At 47.9% G+C, this 22,262-nt stretch overlaps 1 gene segment (V, D, J or C); it reads left to right on the forward strand.

The window, feature by feature from the left end:
• The first annotated feature begins 6,606 nt into the window (after window positions 1–6,606).
• LOC127031674 (igW heavy chain V region W26-like) lies at window positions 6,607–7,502 on the forward strand. The segment is given in 3 exon segments: window positions 6,607–6,695; window positions 6,878–7,177; window positions 7,429–7,502. Coding segments are annotated over 3 exon segments (450 nt in total).
• Window positions 7,503–22,262: the final 14,760 nt, after the last annotated feature.

The following is a 22,262-nucleotide window of genomic DNA, read 5'->3' on the forward strand; positions in this document are numbered from 1 at the left end:
TTCTTTAGTGGGGGACCCAAAACTGGATGCAATGCTCCAGGTGTGGCCTCATCAGTGCCGAATAGAGGGGAATAATCACCTCCCTCAATCTGTTGGCAATGCTCCTACTAATGCAGCCTAATATGACATTGGCATTCTTGGGAACAAGGGCAATTTGCTGACTCATATCCAGCTTCTCATTCACTGTAATCCCCAGGTCCTTTTCTGCAGAACTGATGCTTAGCCAGTTGGTCCCCTAAAAAGCTTGAGGTGAAAGCTTGGAAGAAAGCTTGGGGAGAAATCCTCTCACAACCACTAACAAGCATGGCAAAGACAGGCCTATAAGCCTGACTTCAGTACCAGGCAAAGTGGTTGAAACTATAGTAATGAACAATACTGTCATACATCTAGATGAACATAATATATTGGGGGAAAGTCAACGTGGTTTTTGTAACGAGAAATTATTCCTCACCAATCTACTAGAATTCTTTGAGGGGTCAACTAGCATGTGGACCAAGGGGGATTCAGTGGATATATTGTACTTAGATTTTCAGAAAGCCTTTGACAATATCGCTCATCAAAGGCTCTTAAGCAAAGTGAGCTGCCACAGTATAAGAGGGAAGGTTTTCTCATGGATTGGTAACTGGTTAAAAGATAGGAAACAAAGGGTAGGAATAATTGGTCAGTTTTCAGAACGGAGAGAGGTAAATAGTGAGGTCTCCCAAGGGTCTGTACTGGGCCCAGTCCTATTCAATGTATTCCTAAATGATCTGGAAAAGGGTAAACAGTGAGGTGGCAACATTTGCAGATAACGCAAAACTACTCGAGATAGTTAAGTCTCAGACAGACAGCAAAGAGCTACAAAAGGATCGCTCAAAACTGGGTGACTGGGCAATAAAATGTTGATAAATACAAAGTAACATACATTGGAAAACATAATCCCAACTATACATATACAATGATGGGGTCTAAATTAGCTGTTGCCACACAAGAAAGAGATCTTGGAGTCATTGTAGATAGTCCTCTGAAAACAGCCACTCAATGTGCAGTGGCAGTCAAAAAAATCAACAGAATATTGGGAATCATTAAGAAAGGGATAGATAATAAGAAATAAAATATTATATTGCCTCTATATAAATCCATGGTATGCCCTCATCTTGAATATAGTGTGCAGATGCGGTCTCCCCATCTCAAAAAAGATCTATTGGAATTGGAAAAGGTTCAGAAAAGAGTAACAAAAATGAGTAGGGGTATGGAATGGCTTCTGTATGAGGAGAGATTAATAAGACTGGGGCTTTTCAGCTTGGAAAAGAGATGACTAAGAGGGGATATGACAGATGTCTATAAAATCATGACTGCTGTGGAGAAAGCAAATAAGGAAGTGTTATTTACTCTTTCTCATAACACAAGAACTGGGGGTCACCAAATGAAATTAGTAAGCATCAGGTTTAAAACAAAAAAAAGGAAGTATTTTTTCACACAACATGCAGTCAACCTGTGCAGTCCCTGGAAAAATCATGTTGCAGGAATCAGTCTTGAAGCACTTAGAGAAGAGGAAAGTGATCAGGAACAGTCAGCATGGATTCACCAAGGGCAAATCATGCCTGACTAATTTAATTGCCTTCTATGATGACATAACTGGCTCTGTGGATGAGGGGAAAGCTGTGGATGTGTTATTCCTTGACTTTAGCAAAGCTTTTGATATGGTCTCCCACAGTATTTTTGCCTACAAGTTAAAGAAGTATGGGCTGGATAATTGGACTATAAGGTGAATAGAAAGCTAGATCATCAGGCTCAAAGGGTAGTGATAAATGGCTCCGTATCTAGTTGGCAGCCGGTTTCAAGCGGAGTGCCCCAAGGGTTGGTCCTGGGTCCGTTTTTGTTCAATATCTTCATTAATGATCTGGAGGATAGCGTGGATTGCACTGTCAGCAAGTTTGCAGATGACACTAAACTGGGAGGAGTGGAAGATATGCTGGAGGATTGGACCAAAAGAAACCTGATGAGGTTCAACTAGGACAAGTGCAGAGTCTTGCACTTAGGATGGAAGAATCCCATTCACTGTCACAGACTAGGAACCGAATGGCTAGGAAACAGTTCTGCAGAAAATGACCTAGGGTTTACAGTGGACGAGAAGCTTGATATGAGTCAACAGTGTGCCCTTGTTGCTAAGAAGGCTAATGGCATTTTGGGCTGTGTAAGTAGGAGCATTGCCAGCAGATCGAGGGACATGATCATTCCCTGCTATTCAGCATTGATGAAGCCTCCTATGGAGTACTGTGTCCAGTTCTGGGCCCCACACTACAAGAAGGATGTGGAAAAATTGGAAAGAGTCCAGCGGAGGGCAACAAAAATGATTAGGGGGCTGGAGCACATGACTTATGAGGACAGGCTGAAGGAACTGGGATTATTAAGTCTGTAGAAGATAAGAACGAGGCAGGATTTGATAGCTGCTTTCAACTACGTGAAAAGGAGTTCCAAAGAGGATGGATCTAGACTGTTCTCAGTGGTGGTAGATGACAGAACAAGGAACAATGATCTCAAGTTGCAGTGGAGGAGGTTTAAGTTTGATATTAGGAAAAACGTTTTGACTGGGAGGGTGGTGAAGCAGTGGAATGGGTTATCTAGGGAGGTGGTGGAATCTCCTTCCTTAGAAGGTTTTTAAGGTCAGGCTTGACAAAGCCCTGGCTGAGATGGTTTAGTTGGGGATTGGTCCTGCTTTGAGCAGGGGGTTGGACTCGATACCTCCTGAGGTCCCTTCCAAACCTGATATTCTATGATTCTACGTGGAACTCCTTGACAGGCGGTGTTGTGAAGACCAAGACTATAACAGGGTTCAAAAAAGAACTAGATAAGTTCATGGAGGCTACGTCCATCAATGGCTATTAGCCAGGATGGGCTGGGATGGTTTCCCTGGCCTCTGTTTGCCAGAAGCTGGGAATGGGTGACAGGGGATGGATCACTTGATGATTCCCTGTTCTGTTCACTCCATTTGGGCCACTGTCGATAGACAGGATACTGGGCTAGATGGAACTTTGGTCTGACCCAGTAGGGCTGTTCTTATGGTCTTATGTACTAAGTTGATTGCAGTACTTGAAATAGAGAACGTGTAAGAAAACAACTTCTAGTGGCAGCGTAAAGCAGTTCAAAACATAGGTATGGAATACTTAGCTTCTGCAACTCCCAGGCATTGCATTTTCTCTCAGAACTGATGGCTCCAGGTTCTCTAGCATTTGGTCAGACAGATTAGATGTTGCAGAAGGAGAACAGTAATTAGCCGGCAGAGAGACTTTCAGGCACTTAACATACATTGCCACGGCCCTTGGAATATAATAATAGATAGGAAGTCTTCCTTTTAAAGTGTGACACAAATTATTTGCTAGGCTGGGTTATCAAATTGTGGAGTGAGGGCGGTTCACAGGTGGTGTGAAGTATGTTTTCCACTACTTACCCACGGTCCAGTTCTGTTAATTTCTGCGCTATAAAGGATAAGGTGGTAGGACATTTTTTTCCTGGATCGTTTAAACTAAAAGCAAATATGATTCACTTTCTCCTGGAGTTTCTGTGCGTGTGAATTTGACTCCTAATTCCTGTAGACTTCTTTGAAAACCCCAGACAAAGTTGTCTTATGGGAAGGTTCTTTCATAATCAGAGGTCGTCTTATAACTTGAGTAACAGACACCTCACCAAGGACACTTTCGGAGATAGGAGATAGGAATGGATGGACATCTTATCTGCTCTGGCAATTGCCATGGTCTTCTGGAGACTAAATGAGCCTATTGTAGTCTATTCTAACTTAGACTAGAATACACTCCACTAACAGAACAGGGAAGCCTCCTGAGACAACAATTAACCTCCTCCCTTCTTTTAGTAGTGCAGTTCTCGGCTTGGGAATGACTGGGCATGTCTGTGACCTATTGCACCAGGGTGACTGAATTCATTCGGATTCCCAAGCACCTAAATCTCCCTCCTCGGATTCCCAAACACCTAAATCTTCCTTGCTGCAGATTAAGCCCATGACCACTTGTCCTTCTCTTGGTGGACCTGGAGAACAAGTTGTTGCTCTCCTCTGGACTACCTCCAGTTTATCCACATCTCTCTGTTTAGAGTGTGGTGCCCAGGACTGGACACTACTCCAAATGAGGCCTCCTCTTTATGAAGTAGAGCAGGACAATTACTTCCTGTCTTACATATAACGCTCCTGTGAACACACTCCAGAATGGAATTTGCCTCGTTCACAAGAGCATCTCATTTGGATTCATAGTTATGGGAAGTGACCATCTTTTTCTCCTGTGTTTGTACAGCACCTGGTGCGATGGGATCCTGGTCCATGAATAGGACCAGAATAGCTAATAGGAATGGGGTTTCCAGAGGTGCTTGAAAAAGTTAAGATTGAAGGAAATGACCTGGAAAACTTTGATATGCAGCCACGTGAAGTGATGTATTTAGGAACATAAACGTTGCCAGGCGGGATCAGATTTGTCCACTTAGTTCAGTCTCCTTCCTACAACAGAGTCACTATCAGTGATTCAGGAGACGATGCAACACACTCTACATCAGGCCGTTAGAGGAGCCCTCCTTGATCTTCTTCCTTTGCTACATTTTAAAATATGTTTTGTGCTAATTTCCTACGTTGGGGTACAGGGCACGTGTCAAACGCTGTAGAAATGAACGCTAACATTTGCAGACAATGCTAAAATATCTGTCCTGTTTTAATGTCTTCTATAGCCATCCATTATCTCTCATCTCCTGAACAGCTGTCTCAGATTCGGAAGCAAATAACCGCAGAGGTTTAAAGAGGAACCCGGTTGTGGAGGCTGAGTAATGGGAACACAGAATGACTTAAAGGATGCACAGTGCAAGGGCTGTGGTGGCAAAAAGGGAACAGCAGGGTTTGATGAGGCCCTTCTCTCTCTTACTCCTAGTTGTTATTATATTATGAGACAGAAGATGTTTATACCTGCCACATGATGGCAGCAAGGTTACAGCGGAGAGAGAGAGAACTGCCAGCTTTCATTTGCCTCTGCAGTTCCTACCACAAGGACTTTCGATCTTGCTCTAAGTCACCACGAAAAGTGAATCCTTTCCAACCGGTTTCTTTGTACAGGCCTGGCGGTCGCTGTGCATCCAGAGGTTATCTCTTGTCTTGGATTGTGAGGAACCATCGGCTTGTTCGATATTTGTACAGCACCTGGTATAGTGGGGTTCTGGTCCATGACTGTCTCCCCTCACTGCTGTGGTAATATCAGTAAATAATCCTGTATCAGGAGGAGAGAGAAATTTTATCTCAGCTACTCCCTTACTTTTCTCATCATGTTAACGATTTTGAAGGAAAGCATTCTACTAAAATAAAGTTTTATTTTCTTCTATTTCATGACTGAGAGGTGGCCTGAGTGATCTTCACATTCACCTTTGTTTAACCAGAAGTCTCTCTGGAAGCTGTAGTAAAAAGCTCCAGTTTTGAAAGAAAGAAAGAAAGAAAGAAGAAAGAAAGAAAGAAAGAATGTATTGGTAACTGTGGGAGTGCTAATTTCTGTGTTCTTTTCCTGGTACATCGAGTTGTTTAATGGGACACATGCAATGCAAATGCGATATAGTGCAAGGAATGCCCAATTCTGGCCACAACTTAAAACAAGGGAGATACACATTAAGGGATATAGTGAATTCTTGCAGTTGAACATTGTTAATCAAGATTGCCTAGCTTCCTCCAATATATGCTGGGTCGGCCAGGTATAATGGAGCGTTTTCATAAAGAAATGAAAAGTGAGAGATCAGGGCTGTTATGACAGAAGTCAACCCAGATGATCACAATGCTCCCTTCTTGCCTTGAAATCTATTCATTGTTTCTGCTTGTGACATTTAAAAAAGGATATATCCATTTTCTCAACCTCCATAGCATAGTTTTCTTAATAAAAAATAGAAAGCAAACACTGATTTATTTGTGTTTAGAAGAATGCTTTGCAGTTCACTTTTTGGGTTACTGAAAAACAAATCGAATGCAATGTTTTTCGGTGACAAGATTCACTGGGGGGTGGGGGAGTGATTTTGACCATCTCTATTTAAATCGGTTACAGTACTTTTTATTACGGGTCTGAACTCTCTAGTTCCCACTGATAGTTTTCCACCCAGCTCTAAAGTGTCCAGTAGTCACTGGTGTAGGTGATAGGAGACTGAACTAACATTCTGACCCACTCTGGCAAGTCCTATGTTCTTATATCATGTAATTCCACTGGAACAATTTACCAAGGGCAGTGGTGGATTCTCAATCAATGGCAATATGAAAACCAAGGTTGGGTTTTGTTTCAAGATATGCTCTAGTTCGAAAGGAATTGTTTGGGGGCAGTTCTCTGGCCTGTATAATACAGGAAGTCAGGCCAGATGATCAGTGATCCTTCTGGCTTTGGACTCCTGTTCTAGTCAGTTTTTGATAGAGGCCTTACTATTAATATCACAAGCACCGAATAGCATCGCTTAGGTGCATGTGATAAATAATAAATAAGGAGGCTTATTTTTTCTCACTCTCCGACACAGGGGAAAAAAGCACTGGGATTATATGTAAATGCAAATGAATTTGCCTGTCATTGATTATTTAAAATGCGCTGGATCCCCTGGGGGAGAACTGACCAAGGATTCGTGACCTATGCTAAGCTTAGCTCCATCGGCAGGCATGCTGCTGTTCGGCTGCACTTGTGTCCTCGTGTGGTGCTCCGTGCCAGGTAGGGAGCAGTAGCCAGCACTAGGTGCAGTGTGGGGATTTTTAGTACCTTGGCTGAATTGAGGAGCAGCCCCTGAAGAGCTGAACGCTGAGACTTGCCAGACAGGAGGCTGGTCTGGGAGGCCCCCATGGGGCTATCTGATGAGCCAGTTCTGTTATCATTCCCTGGTCTTCCTTTAACAGGTTCGGTGGCCGCCGTGACTTTGACCCAGCCGAGTTCTGCACTTGCGAAGCCAGGCAGTTCCATCACTCTGGAGTGTGTCGCCTCTGGGTACAATATCAATGACCACCACATGCACTGGATCCGCCAGACCCCGGGGAAAGGCCTGGTGTGGATAGCTGCCTTCAAAACAGGGGGCACCACCTACATTTCTAATGACTTCAAGGGCCGCGTCACCCCCTCCACCAGTGGCTCCACTGGCAAGCTAAAGATAGACGGGCTCACAGCTGCAGACACTGCCACTTACTACTGTTCCAGACACAGTGAGCACCGCCTCACTTCCTCTCCTACAATATCCCCTGAACTGGCCTCAGACGCCCTGGGCGGAAGGGTCAGCAAAGGGTCTGTGAGCCACTGGAATCCAAAGACACCTTCAGTGGGGCCCGGCCTTCATTTCAGGCTCAGGGGCCGCAATGTTAACCTCCAGTTTTTCCAACTGCTTCAACCTGGAGACAGTGTGACCTGCTGGCTGAGTCCTTGCCTGGCAAATCAGGACATTTGGTTTCTGTTCCAGACTCAGCCACTGAGCCAGAGTGTGACTTTGACCTCAGCTGCCTCAGTTTCCTTTCTCTGTCCCGTATGTTCTGACTCCTCACAGACAGGACTGTCTCTTTGTACACACACACCTACACGCATGCACACACGCATGCACACATGCATACGTGCACGCACACACACACACGCACACGCGCACACACACACACACACACAGAGGAATAGAGGTGGATTAAGGTTTCCTGGGGCCCTAGGCCAGAGACAGTGGGAGGCCTCTCACCATCCCCTTCTGCCTATGGTCCTGCCCCAGTTGCACCTGTTCGACCTGATGCTCCCCTCCCCCACAGCCCTGCCCATTCTGTCCCTTCCCCAGGGGCAGGCCCCACCCATGTTCCAACCAGCCCCCCCATTCTGCCCCCCTGCAGCCCAACAGCCCCTTTTTCTCCTTTCTCCCCCGCCCCTACTGCAGCACCAAGACTGGAGAAGCTCTGTCTCCACACCAGGGCTGGTGCAACCATTTAGGTGACCCAGGCGGTAGCGTCGGGCGCTAGGATTTGGAGGGCGCAATTTTCTTCGGTAGCGACCGCAGCGACTGGATCTTTGGCCGCCCCGGTTCCGCCAGCATTTAGACAGAGGGAGCGGGGGCACAGGAGCGCAGGGAGGGCTGCCTGCAGAAAGTAAGGTGGGAGTGGCATGCAGGGGAACTCCCCGCCCAGCTCACCCCTGCCCCACCTGGTCCCCGAACACGCCGTGGCTGCTTCACTTCTCCCACCTCCCAGGCCTACGGGGCCTAAGCTGATTGGCACCGCAAGCCTGGGAGGTGGGAGAAGTGAAGCAGCCACGGCATGCTTGGGGAGGAGGCAGGGCAGGGGTGAGCTGGGGCAGGGGGGTGCCTCAGGATGGAGGGTGGGGGGGCGGGAAGCTGCCACAAGGGGGACGCCTCAGGGTGGACAGGGGCAGCTGCAGTGGGGGGGCACCTCAGGGTGGAGGGGGGGAGGTGCCATGGGGGGGCACCTCAGGGAGATGGTGTGGGGGAGGGGGAGCGCAAGGTGGAAGTTTGGCCTAGGGTATGAAACATCCTTGCACCGGCCCTGCCCCACACTTCAGCCTCATGGTGCAATGGGGCGGTGAAAGCTCCTCCAGTCGCAGGGTTCCTGTGCTGGGGCTTCCCCTGGTGCTTCTCCCACCTCCCGGCTTCTGCAGGGACCAGGGTCGGGGCTCTGGTGCTTCTCTCCCCTCCCGGCTTCTGCAGGGACCAGGGTCGGGGCCGTGGCACTTCTCTCCCCTCCCGGCTTCTGCAAGGACCAGGGTTGCGGCCTTGGGGTTCTCTCCCCTCCCGGCTTTGGCAGGGACCAGGCAGGGACCAGGGTTGGGGAACAGTGGCTGGTTCTGCCTGCCTGGCAGCTGGGACTCTGGGCTTCTGCTGCCAGGGCCCCCCAGTTGGCTGAGCCCCCGGGCATGGTCCCCACTGGCCCAGTGGCTAATCAACCACTGTGTGTGTAGCCTCCGGCACAGGAGAGCACAGAGTTTGTTTGCAGCCTCCAATTGTTGCTGAAACCCAAATGATAATGATTTGGGGTTTTCAGTTGTAAAAAGGACCATTACGTGCATCTGGTCTGACCTCCTGCATAACCCAGGCCAGCCTGTCTCACGCAGCGACTCCGAGGAGGATAGTGGGTGGTAAGGCCTGCAGACCTGCACAAGGAGATGTTTAAAGCAGTTCAGGGCCAGGCACATGCTCTCGGCCTTGCTGGCCATTTTGCCCACTGCTGCAGAAGGTTGTAGTGGTGGGTCTGACCAACAGATGCGCCCTTTGTTGTGCCTCCACCTCACAGTCGCACACAGAACCCACTGAAGGGCAAAGCAACCACAGCCCAGAGCCGGCGCTGGCTTGCTAACGGTGCTGCAGCCTGGAGCAGAAAACAGCTGCTCCACCGAAGCCTGGCCCATGACAGACTAGCAAGCCAGCCAGGCCTGGTTTGAATACAGAGCCTGTCTTCTCCTACCCAGCTGTCTCCCAGGGATAAGGCGTCTGGTCTTCCCTGACAATGGCAGCTCTTTGCCTGGTCCCTACTCTTTGACCTGTCCCACTGGGATGGCCCTAGCAGTAGAGAAACTCCTGCCATTGTAACTCTCTGGTTTACTGGAACTCACAAGCCTTCCCACCATGCCATGGGGCAGCCTTTGGGAATTCCCTAGAGCACTCCTGTCAGAGCACATGGAGGATAGACGCAGAGTCTGAGGCCAGGAAAAACTATTCACAATATCTGTAGTCTGACCTCTTGCATAACACACCCCAGAGAACCTAACCCAGTAATTTGTGCATCAAGGCCTGTGCTTTGTTAGAGCGACAGGGTATTTTTCGAGTTATGGCAGGTGCGTCTGATGTTGTGATGCTGTTAGACTAGGAGTGAGGAATTTGAGGTTTAATCCCCATTCTACCCTCATCGTGTAATAGCCAAGAATGAATAACGTACGGCCATTCTGTACAATGGCGGCTCCAGGGCATGAAACAGGGGATGATATTGTGTAATGCCACACATGCTTTCAGCCACGGGGTGGGAACTGCCAGCACCAGGCTGTTCTTCACAATCGTCTCTTGTGATTACTTAGCGAATGCAGAGGAATGAGACAGAAACAGCAACATCCATTAATGAGCAGATGATGGCAGCAGAGCTCTGTGTGTCTTTAGCTGGAGTTCTCATTTTCATCTGCAGCTGTGGTCAGCTCTGAAAACCACAGGGACTTTCGATTTCATAGAAAGACACAGCTGAAGGCCTGCCTGTCTTAACCCCATGTCCTGCCTACTGCCTAACCAAGTGTCAGGCGGGAAGAGATTTTCCAGGCACTACACAGTTTTTGTGCTGAAAACAATTTCAGGAATGAAGAGTTTGAATGAAAACCCCTCCAAAATAGAACTGGATGGCACTGCACAGCTTTGAAGAGTCTGGCTCAGCAAGGGGATGCCTTTCCTCCCTTGTCATCAAGGTTAAAAGGAAAATTGTTCTGATAGGGGAATTGAAGGGGAAAGTTAAGGGAGCAGATCCTCGCTTGGAGTAAATGGGTGTAGTGCCACTGGCTTCAGTACAACTACATTTCTCCTCCAGGCGAGTAGAAATTCTGGACTTAAATGTTCATGTTGATTTTACATTTCAAATTGTGACAATGCTAATATGGAGTGAGATTCTGTTTGCCATTACTCATATCAAATAGGACTTTGGGTAGATTTATACTGGGCTGAAATGAGACTCCTATCCTCTGACACCCATGGAGTTACTCCTAGTTCAAACTGGGCTGAGTAAAATGAGGAGTTGCAAGTTACTACTCATTTCTAAATTATGAAGACTTCTACGATACTTTTTTTGTAGCTAAGCTTTTTCTTCCATTAATTACCCAACCTTTCCCCAGTTTAACAGACCTCAAAGATGACCTGATGTTTTGGAACATCCATCCTGTCCATCACTACAGTATCTCTGCACCTCACAAATGTTAATTAATTTATCTCTACAACTCCCTGGGGTGGTAGGAAACTATGGCTGTCTCCACTTCGTAGATGGAAATTTATTGTCCATGGTCTCCACTGCTCGGTGGAAAGAAGCCAAACTCTAACTGACCAGGGTTTGGAAGAAAATTCACCTACAGCAGGGCTGTTTCTTAAGTGACAACTAGGGTCTAACCTTTCTTGGAATCATCTTGTATGTTGGCATAGAGGGGCTGATCTAACGCATTGGGCAATTCCTCTGTTCCGGTCACACTCAGAGTATGTTGCTAACAGAATGTTGGGAATCAGTAAGAAAGGGATAGACAAGAAAACAGAGAATATCATATTGCCTCTATGTAAATCCATGGTTCGCCCACATCTTGAATACTGTGTGCAGATGTGGTCACCCCATCTCAAAAAAGAAATATTGGAATTGGAAAAGGTTCAGAAAAGGGCAACAAAAATGATTAGTGGTATGGAATGGCTGCCATATGAGGAGAGATTAATAACACTGGGACTTTTCAGCTTGGAGAAAAGACGACTAAGGGGCGATATGATAGAGGTCTGTAAAATCATGACTAGTGTGGAGAAAGTGGATAAGGAAGTGTTATTTACTACTTCTCATAACACAAGAACTAGGGGTCACCAAATGAAATTAATAGGCAGCAGGTTTAAAACAAACAAAAGGAAGCATTTTTTCACACAGTGAACAGTCAGCCTGTGGAACGCTTTGCCTGATGATATTGTGGAGGACAGGAGTATTACAGGGTTCAAAAAAGAGCTAGATAAGTTCATGGAGGATAGGTCCATCAATGGCTATTAGCCAGGATGGGTAGGGATGGTGTCCCTGGCCTCTGTTTGCCAGAAGCTGGGAATGGGTGACAGGGGACAGATCACTTGATGATTCCCTGTTCTGTTCATTCCTTTTGGGCACCTGGCATTGGCCACTGTCAGTAGACAGGATACTGGGTTAGATGGACCTTTGGTCTGACCCAGTGTGACTGTTCTTATGTTCTTATGTAAGGGCTGAAGGTTTCAAAGTAGTATAAGTGGATTTTAGATACCCAGCTGTGATTGAATTTTAATGTGGTTTGAGCATCTTTCGTTAGGCACTTTTAAAAGTTCCTGTGTGAAATCAAATCTGCAAAGGCCATGTCCTGTGCTTTAACCACATGAAACAGGGTGGGGAGAGAAAGAGGTGCGGAAAGACAGATGGGAGAAGGGAAATTTCTGAAATGCAAAATCATTTGCCTGCCTTGTGGGATATAAGAACATGTGGTGATACCTGCCTTGTTTGTCAGCGGGACTATTTGACACCAACCTGTTGTGCTAAAGCAAAGGTCAGCAGCAGTCATGCTGTGGCTACGTTGTCTTTGCGTTATGGCCTTGTGCATCTTGTCAGGTGAGCAGCGAGGTGCAGCGTCTTGTAAGGTGGGAGTTTTCAGGTCTCCAAGGGGTTAATGACATCAGGGGGTTGATGCTTTTGTGCTTATGCCGATCTCTGGCAGTTTTATTTTGTAACAGCCACTTCCAGGGTGTCTTGCACCTTCCTCTGAAGGGTCTGTCGGAGATTAGCTGGCTCACTGCTGTGATGGGATAGGATAATTCCTCTGTGTTTCTTTTACAGGCTCTGTTGCAGCTGTCTCTTTAACCCAGCCACGTTCTGCTCGTGCAGAGCCAGGGAGTTCCATTACCCTGGACTGTGTCGTGTCTGGGTATAACATCAATGACCATCATCACCACTGGGTCCGTCAGGCCCCTGGGAAAGGTCTGGTCTGGGTCACAGCTTTCAGAACAGGTTTCACCACCATCACTGCTAACGAATTCAAAGCACGGGTCACCCCCTCCACCAGCGGCTCCACTGCCAGGCTAAAGATAGACAGACTGACAGCTGCAGACACGGCTACCTACTACTGTGCACGAGAAACACAGTGCTCGCTTCCCAGCTTCCTCTCCTACAGTAACCTCTGGGGCAAGGGGTTCGTCTCACTGACCACATCTCTCTGCATGAAATGCAGCCCTCTGCCACAGCCTGCACATTGCAAGAGTCCCAATGTAGCCCTCAAAATGAGACCCTGGGGTTAAATAGGCCATGGGGTGAGCCCCCTGCACAGGGTCAACTTCACCCTCAACAATTAATCTTGTGTCCTTCCCATAACAGACTGCCTGAGGCGGCACCATGATCTATTGGCTAGAGCTCTGGGCTAGGAGTCCGGCTTGCTGAGTTCTGACCCATTGCTCTGTGGTGTGGCCTGAGGTAATTCACGGCTACCTACCTGCCCCTTTCCTTTCCCACGCTCGGGGTCTCTTGTCGGTTTTATATGATAAGCTCGTCAGAGCCAGACCTGTTGCTTGCTGCACTATTGGGCCATGTCAGTTTTGCCACAAGGAACAATAGTAATTAGTAGATTCATGTATTTTAAGGCCAGAGAGGACCATTAGAATCATCTGCTCTAATCACCTGCTTAACACAAGCCAGAGAACGCAGCACAGCTATTCCTGCGCCAGCACCAGAGCTTGTGGCTGAGCGACTGCGCTGATGTTAGAGAGCGTGGAAGAGGGATTAATGGATTTTAAGGCCAGCAGGGACCATGTAGTCTGACCTTCAATTGAGCACAGGCCAAAGAACTTCACCCATCTGGCTGTCCTGTTGAATTATTTGTGGGCACAGATAGCTATTTCTACGTCATTCCTCTATCGTTATCAATGCGCACGCAGTGGCAGAGAAGTTCTCCAGGATGGATCTCTGGGATTTCAGGGGCTGTCATCGCTGCAAACCATGTGGCCTTTCCATTTCATTCCATATCACAGCTGAAGTTCTGAACTTCTCCCATTGACTGCCATCTTCGTAACCAGCACCGTCCAGAAGGAGAAAAGATATTCACAAATATTATTCTGTTTTTTACTGTACCATTTTGGAAGGATGAATAAAAGGCCTTACGAAATAACACTTTAGTGCATTGCATAGTTTTGGCTAAGCGTGAGACTTCATGCTATATCGAGTTTGGTTAAAGAGAAATTATTGTAATAAGAGGATTTAAAGTTAAAGGGTCAGATGGTAAACTGACGCAAAGACATAGGCTTCCCTGGAACTACTGTAATATTTCAAATTAAGACAATGCAACGGAGATTTTGTTCCTGTTACTCGTGTCAGAGTCATGCTTTACTCCATGAGTAGGTCCATTGGAGCTAATGTTTCTCACACCTACATTGCTTTATTCTAGCACTCCTCCTGATTTACACCTGGATGAAGGAGAGGAGAATCAGCCTAAGTGATCCCAGAAGAACTACTCCAGATTTACACAAGAATGTGTGACTGGAGAATTAGCCCTGACGAGTCAATGGAGTTTCCATGGAGACTCAGTCTCATTGACCCCCAGTGGAGTTACTCCTGCTTTACACTGAGGTGAATGAGAAAAGAATAACTCATCTTGATTCCAAAGCATTTGCGGCTCTATTTCTAAAGGGATTCAGGCAATTCTGAAAGCATTTGGAAGTGCCAGGCTGCCTAATGCTCAATGAAGTGATCGAGTTTTAGTTCCTCAGATGCTTCTGAAAATCCCACTAGTCATCTATATACCTTCTGAAAATCTGGATCTTACTCCTGATTTGCAACAGGATGAGAAGAGAAGCCCAATTACACCAGGGGACTTACTCCTAACTCACACCTAGCCTCTGTTTGCCAGAAGCTGGGAATGCGTGACGGGATGGATCACTTGATGATTCCCTGTTCTGTTCATTCCCTTTGGGGCACCTGGTATTGGCCACTGTCGCAAGACCAAATACTGGGCTAGCTGGACCTTTGGTCTGACCCAGTCTGGCCGTTCTTATGAATGAATGAGGAGAATTGGACCTGCTACACTTCGAATAGTCTCAATGGAGTTAAATCACTACTCAGTGTATATGAAATCCTCATCATTTACAACACTTTTATGGTGAAACTTTTTTGTTAATTAATTTGTTAATTTGTAAACTAAGTGCAAAGTGAACCTTATGTTTAGAATCTCCCATGGCTTCCATCACAGTATTGTCTGAGCACTTCACGAGCAATTAATGAATTTATAGGCACAGCAACCATGAGTGGTAGGAAGCCAATGCTGGCTGTGGTTTGTGGCTGGAATAGAGAGTTAAATTAAGAATGAATGAATTGCATGGTCTCTGCTGTTCCGTATGAAGAAACCACCCTCTTATTCACCAGGGTTTAGAGGAAAATTCCCCTGTAGATAAGTTATTCTATAATTGACAAGTAAGGTCTGTCGTGCACTTTCCTTCAAGAATTTTGCATTGGTCAGTGTTGGTTGGATGTCCAGGTCTGATTCATTAGAGCCCTCCCTCTGTTCCAGTCACACCCTGAATAATTGGGGGCGCTAGTAATAGAGGTCTTCAAAGGAGCCTATGGGAGTGAGACACCCAATTCCCACTGAATTTCAAAGGGCATTGGGGACTGCAGTTCTTTAAGCAGCTTTGAAAAATCCCGGCCTGAAGACAGATTACCAGTGTCCCACTCCACTGCTCTAACCACAAACAAAAGGGTGAGTGGAGGGCAGAGAGGAAAGACAGATGGGAGAAGGAAAATTTCTGAAATGCAAAATCATTTGCCTGCCTTGGAGCATATAAGAACTTGGGGTGATAATTGGCTTGTAGCTTTGGAGAAAATCATTGGCACCAACCCATTATGCTAAAGCCAAGGTCATCAGCAGGCATGCTGTTGTTACTTTGTCTTTGCATTATCTTGTGATGCATCTTCTTAGGTGACCAGCAAGATACAGCCTCATGTAAGGTGTTGAGGTTCTGTGTTATATACCAGGAACTGATGACATCATTGAGACATTGGTGTAAGCACCAAACCAATCTCTCAACGAGGAGGGTTAGGAAAAGCTTCTCATATAGGCTGATTATTTTGCAATTGCTCATTGCAAAGTGGCAGCATCTTGCAGTGTCCTTTGAAAAGTCTATTACAAATAAGGTGAATTCCCTGGTAGGGTGTGATATAGCAATATCTCTGCTCTGTTTCTTTTACAGGCTGCAGGGCCGCAGTCACTTTAACCCAACCAAGTTCTGCCCAGGCAGAGCCAGGAAGTTCCCTTACCCTGGTGTCATGGAGTCACCAGGCGATGCTCTGGAATTGCTCCCCACCAAGCCAGTCAGGACTTTGGGGAGCCTCCTCTGCCTTGGAGCAGACTTGTTCAGGGCAAGAAGCTCACATGTCTTCACCTCCTGGGTCTCTCCTTGGAGCATTCAGCATCCTCTGCCCCTCCTTGCGCTTCCCACAGCGAGCCCACGCAGGCGGGGTCCTGGGGAAGCTACAGGGTCCTGCACCCCCACTTTGCAGTCAGACGTGACTCAGCCAGCCAGTAAAACAGAGGTTTATTCGATGACAGGAACAGGATCTAAAACAGAGCTTGTAGATACAGTGAACCGGACCCCTCAGCTGGGTCCATTCTGGGGGGCAGTGAGCCAGATCCCTCACATCTGCCCTTCACTCCTCGACCCCAGCCAGCTTCAGACTAACAACCCCTCCCAGCCCCTCCTCTCTCCTCAGCTCCTTTCCCGGGCCAGGAGGTCACCTGATCCCTTTGTCTCCAACACCTTCAGCTGGCACCTTTGCAGAGGAGGGGCCCAGGCCATCAGTTGCTAGGAGACAGAGGGTCAGGCATTTAGGTGCACTGGCCCTTTGCTCTGCCAGATACTTAAGAACTGCCATGGGGACACCGAGGCACCAACACAGTATTCAGAGAAAACATTAAGAACATTCCCAGTTTGTCACACCTGGACTGTGTCGTCTCTGGGTATAATATCAATGACCACTATTTGAGCTGGATCTCACAAGGCCCTGGGAAAGGTCCAGTCTGGCTAGCAGCCTTCAGAACAGGTTACACCACCTACACCATGGATGAATTCAAAGGACGGGTCACCCCATCCACCAGCAGTGCCATTGCCAGGCTAAAAATAGACAGACTCTCCACTGCAGACATGGCTACTTAGAACTGTGACAGAACTACACAGTAATGGCTGCCTGGCTTCCTCTCCTACCATATCCCTCATGGAGCTCGCCGGCCATCTCTGTCCTGCACAAACTTTATCCTGGGGCACAAGGTCAGTGGAGTCCCACATCAGTGCTTAGAGTACAGGTTCCTTGGGGAATAGGCCTTGCTCTGCTGCCTCTCCAAAGGTAGAATTTTACCCTGAGAGATTTAGGGCTTTGGTCTCTGCAATTTTAACTTAAGTTCTTCAAATCAGATTGTGATCCAGAAGCAGCATGGTCTGCTGGTCAGGCCACTGCAGGGAGAATCAGAAAATTTTGGTTTTGCTCCAGGCTTTGCCACATTGTGAAGTAAATCAAGCGATTTCCCCTGTCTCTGATTCCTTTGTTGGGCTTGTTGGTTTAGACTGAAACCTCTTGAGTGCAAGGCCTGTCTCCCGCCGTGTGAAAGGGCAGCGCCTGACACACTGGAACCCTGATCTTGGTTGGGATCCTTCAGGTGTTACTAAAATGCTGATAATAACGACCCATGAATTTGAATGGCAGAAAGGTCCATTATGTGAGACCGTCCCACCTAGTGGGTCCTGTATGCAATAGAATTGTTGAACTGAAGCACTCGAGTTTTAAGAAGAATGGAGGACAGAGTCACAGATTTTTGAGGACAGAAATACCATTCAGAGAACATTGTGCCCCTCTGCTTGACACACAGCAAAGAATCCAACCCCAGTCATTTCTTTAACAAACCCATGATTTTTCTTTGAACCACAGCGTATCATTTGAGCTAAGTATATCTAGCTGCTATCGGTGACAATGCTGGCCAGGGAGGGAGGTGATCTCAATTCTAATCTGCCACCAATTTGCAATGGTCAAGAAGAAACACAAATTCCTTTAGTGCAGTGGTCTCCAGAGGGCAGCAGAACAGGAATGAGACAGAGAAGTCTATTGCGTAGTGACAGGTGGAAGCAGTGAATGGTCAGGAAGTGAAAGCATGCAGTGCCCTGTGCAATGACCGGGAGTTGATAATGCAGGTAGGGGAATGGGATAAAAGCTGCTATACCAGCTACTGAGCAAGTGACAGTAACAGAGTGTTTGAAGGCCGGAGATCTGGCAGCTCTTCATTCCAGCTGCAGCTGTGGTCAGCTGTGAAAACCACACGGAGTTTCTCTTTCATTTTAAATTCCAGATGAAAGTCTGTGGTTTCCTCACTGTCTCCTGCCTTCTTAACTAACAGCACCAGACAGAAAAAGATTTGGAGAGCTAGTGTCCTGTTGCAGTATGATGTACAGTTTTAAGGGATGAGAGTTTGCATGAAAGATCCTAACAGAATAAAACTGTCATGCAATTAACAGCTTTGAAGTGTCTTGCTGGGCCTGAGGGGTTTTCACCCTACTTACGACTGACTTTCAAGAAAACTGGTCCTATTTTCAAAGATATTTAGATGTCAAAAAAATAAGTTAAGTGCCTAACTCCCATTATTGTCAATAGGAATTGGGTGCTAAACCTGATTACGCTATTTTGAAAATCCCAGGAGGCACCTACTTCACACCATCATGTTCCTAAAGACTTAAAAATCTAGCCCAGTTGCTTTGCTAGAAAGAGGAAACTGGAAAGAGGCAGATTCTTAGGTGATGTAACAGTGGCTGTAGACTGGAATCTCTCTAATTTACACAGGAGAATGTGAAAGGAGAATCAGCCCCATGACCCCAGCGAAGTTAGTCCTGACTAACACCGTGGTGAGTGAGATGAGATCCTGTCTTATTGAGTACAGTGAACATCCTTCTGCTTTACAGCAGAGTGATGAAGAAAATCAGGCCCTTTGACTACTGTGAAATCATTTCTGCTTTACGCTGAAGTGTGGGAGGAGGGCTCTGCCTTGCTGATTCCACTGTTGGAATTCAGAGAATTAGTTCCTACTCCGTACGTGTTCAGAAGTCCTCACCATTTAGACGTGTGACAGAAAAACATTTGCATTTCTAGCCAACGCTTTCAAACATGGTTGGACCAACAAAAAAAATAACCTTCAGTTTAGGATCTTCCATGGCTCCCACCTTGGCAGTATTTGAGCCCCTCATGAACAATAATGTATTTATCCCAAGGACAGCCATGTATGGTAGGAAACCATTGTTATTTGATGGGGAATGGAGTTAAAGCAAGAGTGGATGGCCCAAGGTCTCTGTTGTTTTGAGCAAGCACATCAACCGTTAACTAAATGTGGTTGGGAAGAAAATTCCCCTATGGCTAAGGCATCCCATAGGTTGCTGCTAGAGTCAATCTTGCACCTTCTTTTCAAGCACTTGGTATTGGCTCCTGTTGAAGAGCTGAGCTAGATGGACAGGAGGGATCCGCTGCAGCAGTTCCTCTGGGCCCATCACACGGTGAGCATGTGGCAGCACTGGTAATAGAAGCTGAGCTATTCAAGGGGGCCTAAGGCAGTTAGGCACATGGCTTCCAAAGGGAGTTCAGTAGCTAACTTCAGCCTGACCACAGATCTCCTGAGTCCCACTCCACTAGCCAATGGGTGGGTGGAGAGTAGGTGGGGAAAGACAGAAGGATGATGCAAAGCTTCTGACATGCAAAATCGCCTGCCTTCCTCGGAGGATATAAGAACTTAGGGTGAAAGCGTCACAGGGAATATTTCACATAACGCCATTGTGCTGAAGCAAAGGTTGTGGGCAGTCATGCTTCTGTTGTTACATTGTCTTTGCCTTATCTCATGGTGCAGCCTGTCAGGTGGGCAGGGAAATGCAGACTCTTGTAAGGTGTTGGGTTCTTTCATGCCTCTAAGGAGCTAATGACAGCACTGGATCAAGGCTCTGATACTTAACCAAATCTGTGACTCTGGGGTGAAGGGGAAAAATCAGTTTTGTCTGGAAAGGTCATTTTGTAACTGCCCATGGGAGGGGGTATTGCCCCTTCCTCTGCATGTATTTTGGAGATTACAGGGACCCCTGCTCTGGTGCGATGTAACGATATCTCTGCTCTGTTTCTTTTACAGGCTGCAGGGCCGCGATCACTCTAACCCAGCTGAGTTCTGCCCAGGCAGAGCCAGGCAGTTCCCTTACCCTGAACTGTGTCGTCTCTGGGTATAACATCAATGACCACCATTTGAGCTGGATCCGACAAGCCCCTGGGAAAGGTCTGATCTGGCTAGCAGCCTTCAGAACAGGTTTCGCCACCTACATCGCTGATGAATTCAAAGGACAGGTCATGCCATCCACCAGCGGCTCCACTGGCAAACTAAAGATAAACAGTCTCACAGCTGCAGACATGGCTACTTACTACTGTGCCACAAATGCACAGTGATCGCTGCCTGGCTTCCTCTCCTACAGCATCTCCCTGGAACTGGCCTCATCTCACTTCCCCATCTCTGTCTTCCATGAACTGCACTCTGGGCCATAAGGACAGTAACAGGCCCTATGCGTCAGTGGAGTCCCACGTCAGTGCTCAGAGTACGGGTTCCCTGGGGAACAAGCCGTGTTCTCCTGCCTCTCCAAAGGGTTGAATTTTACCCTGAGAGTTTTAGGGCTTTGGTCTCTGCAATTTTAATGTCTGGTCTTCAAATCAAATCGGGATCGGAAAGCAGCACAGTCTGCTGGGTACTCCACTGCAGGGGGAATCAGGAAAGTTTGGTTCTGTTCTTGGCTGTGACATTGATCTACAATGTGAAGTCAAGCCATTGACTTCTCCTGTCTCTGATTCCTTTGTCAGGCTTATCTGTGTAGACTGAAACCTCTTGAGTACAAGGCCTGTCTCCTGTGGTGTGTATGGGCAGCACCTGCCACACTGGAACCCTGCCGGTTCCCACCTGTAAGGTGTTACGGAAGCGTCAATATTAATGGCCTGTGGATTTGAATGGCAGAAAGGCCCATTTGTGTTTGAGCCACGGTGTATCTTTTGAGCTACAGTATATCTATCTGATATTGGTGACAATGCTGGACAGGGAGGGAGGTGATCTGGATTCTAATCCTAATATGCCACCAATTTGCACTGGCCAAGAGTGAACACAAATTCCTTTGGTGCAGTGGTGTCCAGAGGGCAGAAGAACTTGGGGAACGAGACAGAGAAGTCTATTGCATAGTGACGGGTGGAAGCAGCTAATGGTCAGGAAGTGAGATCATGTGGTGCCCTGACCGGGAGTTGATAACGCAGGTAGGGGAATGAGATAGAAGCTGCTACACCCACTACTGAGCAAATGACGGTAGCAGAATTGCGAAGGACAGAGATCTGGCAGCTCTTCGTTCCCCCTGCAGCTGTGGTCAGCTGTGAAAACCACATGGCGTTTCTCTTTCATTTGAAATTCCAGCTGAGAGTCTGTGGTTTCCTCACTGCCTGCTGCCTTCTCAACTAACCTACCATATGAGAGAGATTATAAAATATTAAGATTTTTGTCATGGTAACTTTTAATAAAGTCATGGACAGGTCACAGGCAATAAACAAAAGTTCATGGAGCCTGTGACGTGTCCTTGACTTTACTAAAAGATAACGGGGTAGTAGGGATAGGTGGGGGGGGGAGGAATGGAGTCCCATGTTTCCCTGCCATGGCAGAGGGGCACAACCCCTGCTCCAGTGACCCCAGCGGGTATGCAGCCACGGGGGGCACCAACCCCGGCTTCAGGGACCCCGGCGGGGGTGCAGCCACGGGGGGCACAAGCCCCGGCTCCAGGGACCCCAGCGGGTATGCAGCCATGGGGGGCACAAACCCCGGCTCCAGGGACCCCGTCGGGGGTGCAACCATGGTGGGCCCAAGTGCCGGCTCCAGGGACCCCAGCAGGGGGGCAGCCTTGGGGGGCACAGCCCCTGCTCCAGGGACCCAGCGGGAGGGGGCAGCCACGGGGGCCACAGCCCCTGATCCAGAGACTCCAGCGGGTTGCAGCCATTTGGGGCACAGCCCCGGCTCCAGGGACCCCAGCGGAAGTGCAGTCACAGGGGGCACAGCCCCGGCTCCAGGGACCCCAGCAGAGGTGCAGCCATGGGGGACACAGCCCCTGCTCCAGGGACCCCAGTGGTGGTCCAGCCACAGGGGCACAGACCCGGCTCCAATGACCCCAGCGGAGGTGCAGCCATGGGGGGCACAGTCCAGGCTCCAGAGCTGGCCTTGGCTGCAGGACTGGAGTGCATGGCCCCAGCTACAGCCCCTGCCAAGCACCCGCTGCAGCCATGGGAGAGAGGGAGTATGGCCCTGGGAAGCCCTGTCAGGGCGCATGGCCCCTAATGCAGCGACAGGGCTGGGGCTGCAGGGTCTTGGCTCCAGCCAGCCCCAGGAGCAGGTTGCACACTCCCACCTCTGCCTCCTGAAACCCTAGAAGTCACTTACGTCTGGTAAAGCCACGGAATCCATGACTGCGACGACTAAATCCCAGCGTTATTCATACAGTGCCTGGGTGATAAT

The sequence above is a fragment of the Gopherus flavomarginatus genome, chromosome 11 (genome assembly GCF_025201925.1).
Source record: "Gopherus flavomarginatus isolate rGopFla2 chromosome 11, rGopFla2.mat.asm, whole genome shotgun sequence".
Classification (NCBI taxonomy): domain Eukaryota; kingdom Metazoa; phylum Chordata; order Testudines; family Testudinidae; genus Gopherus; species Gopherus flavomarginatus.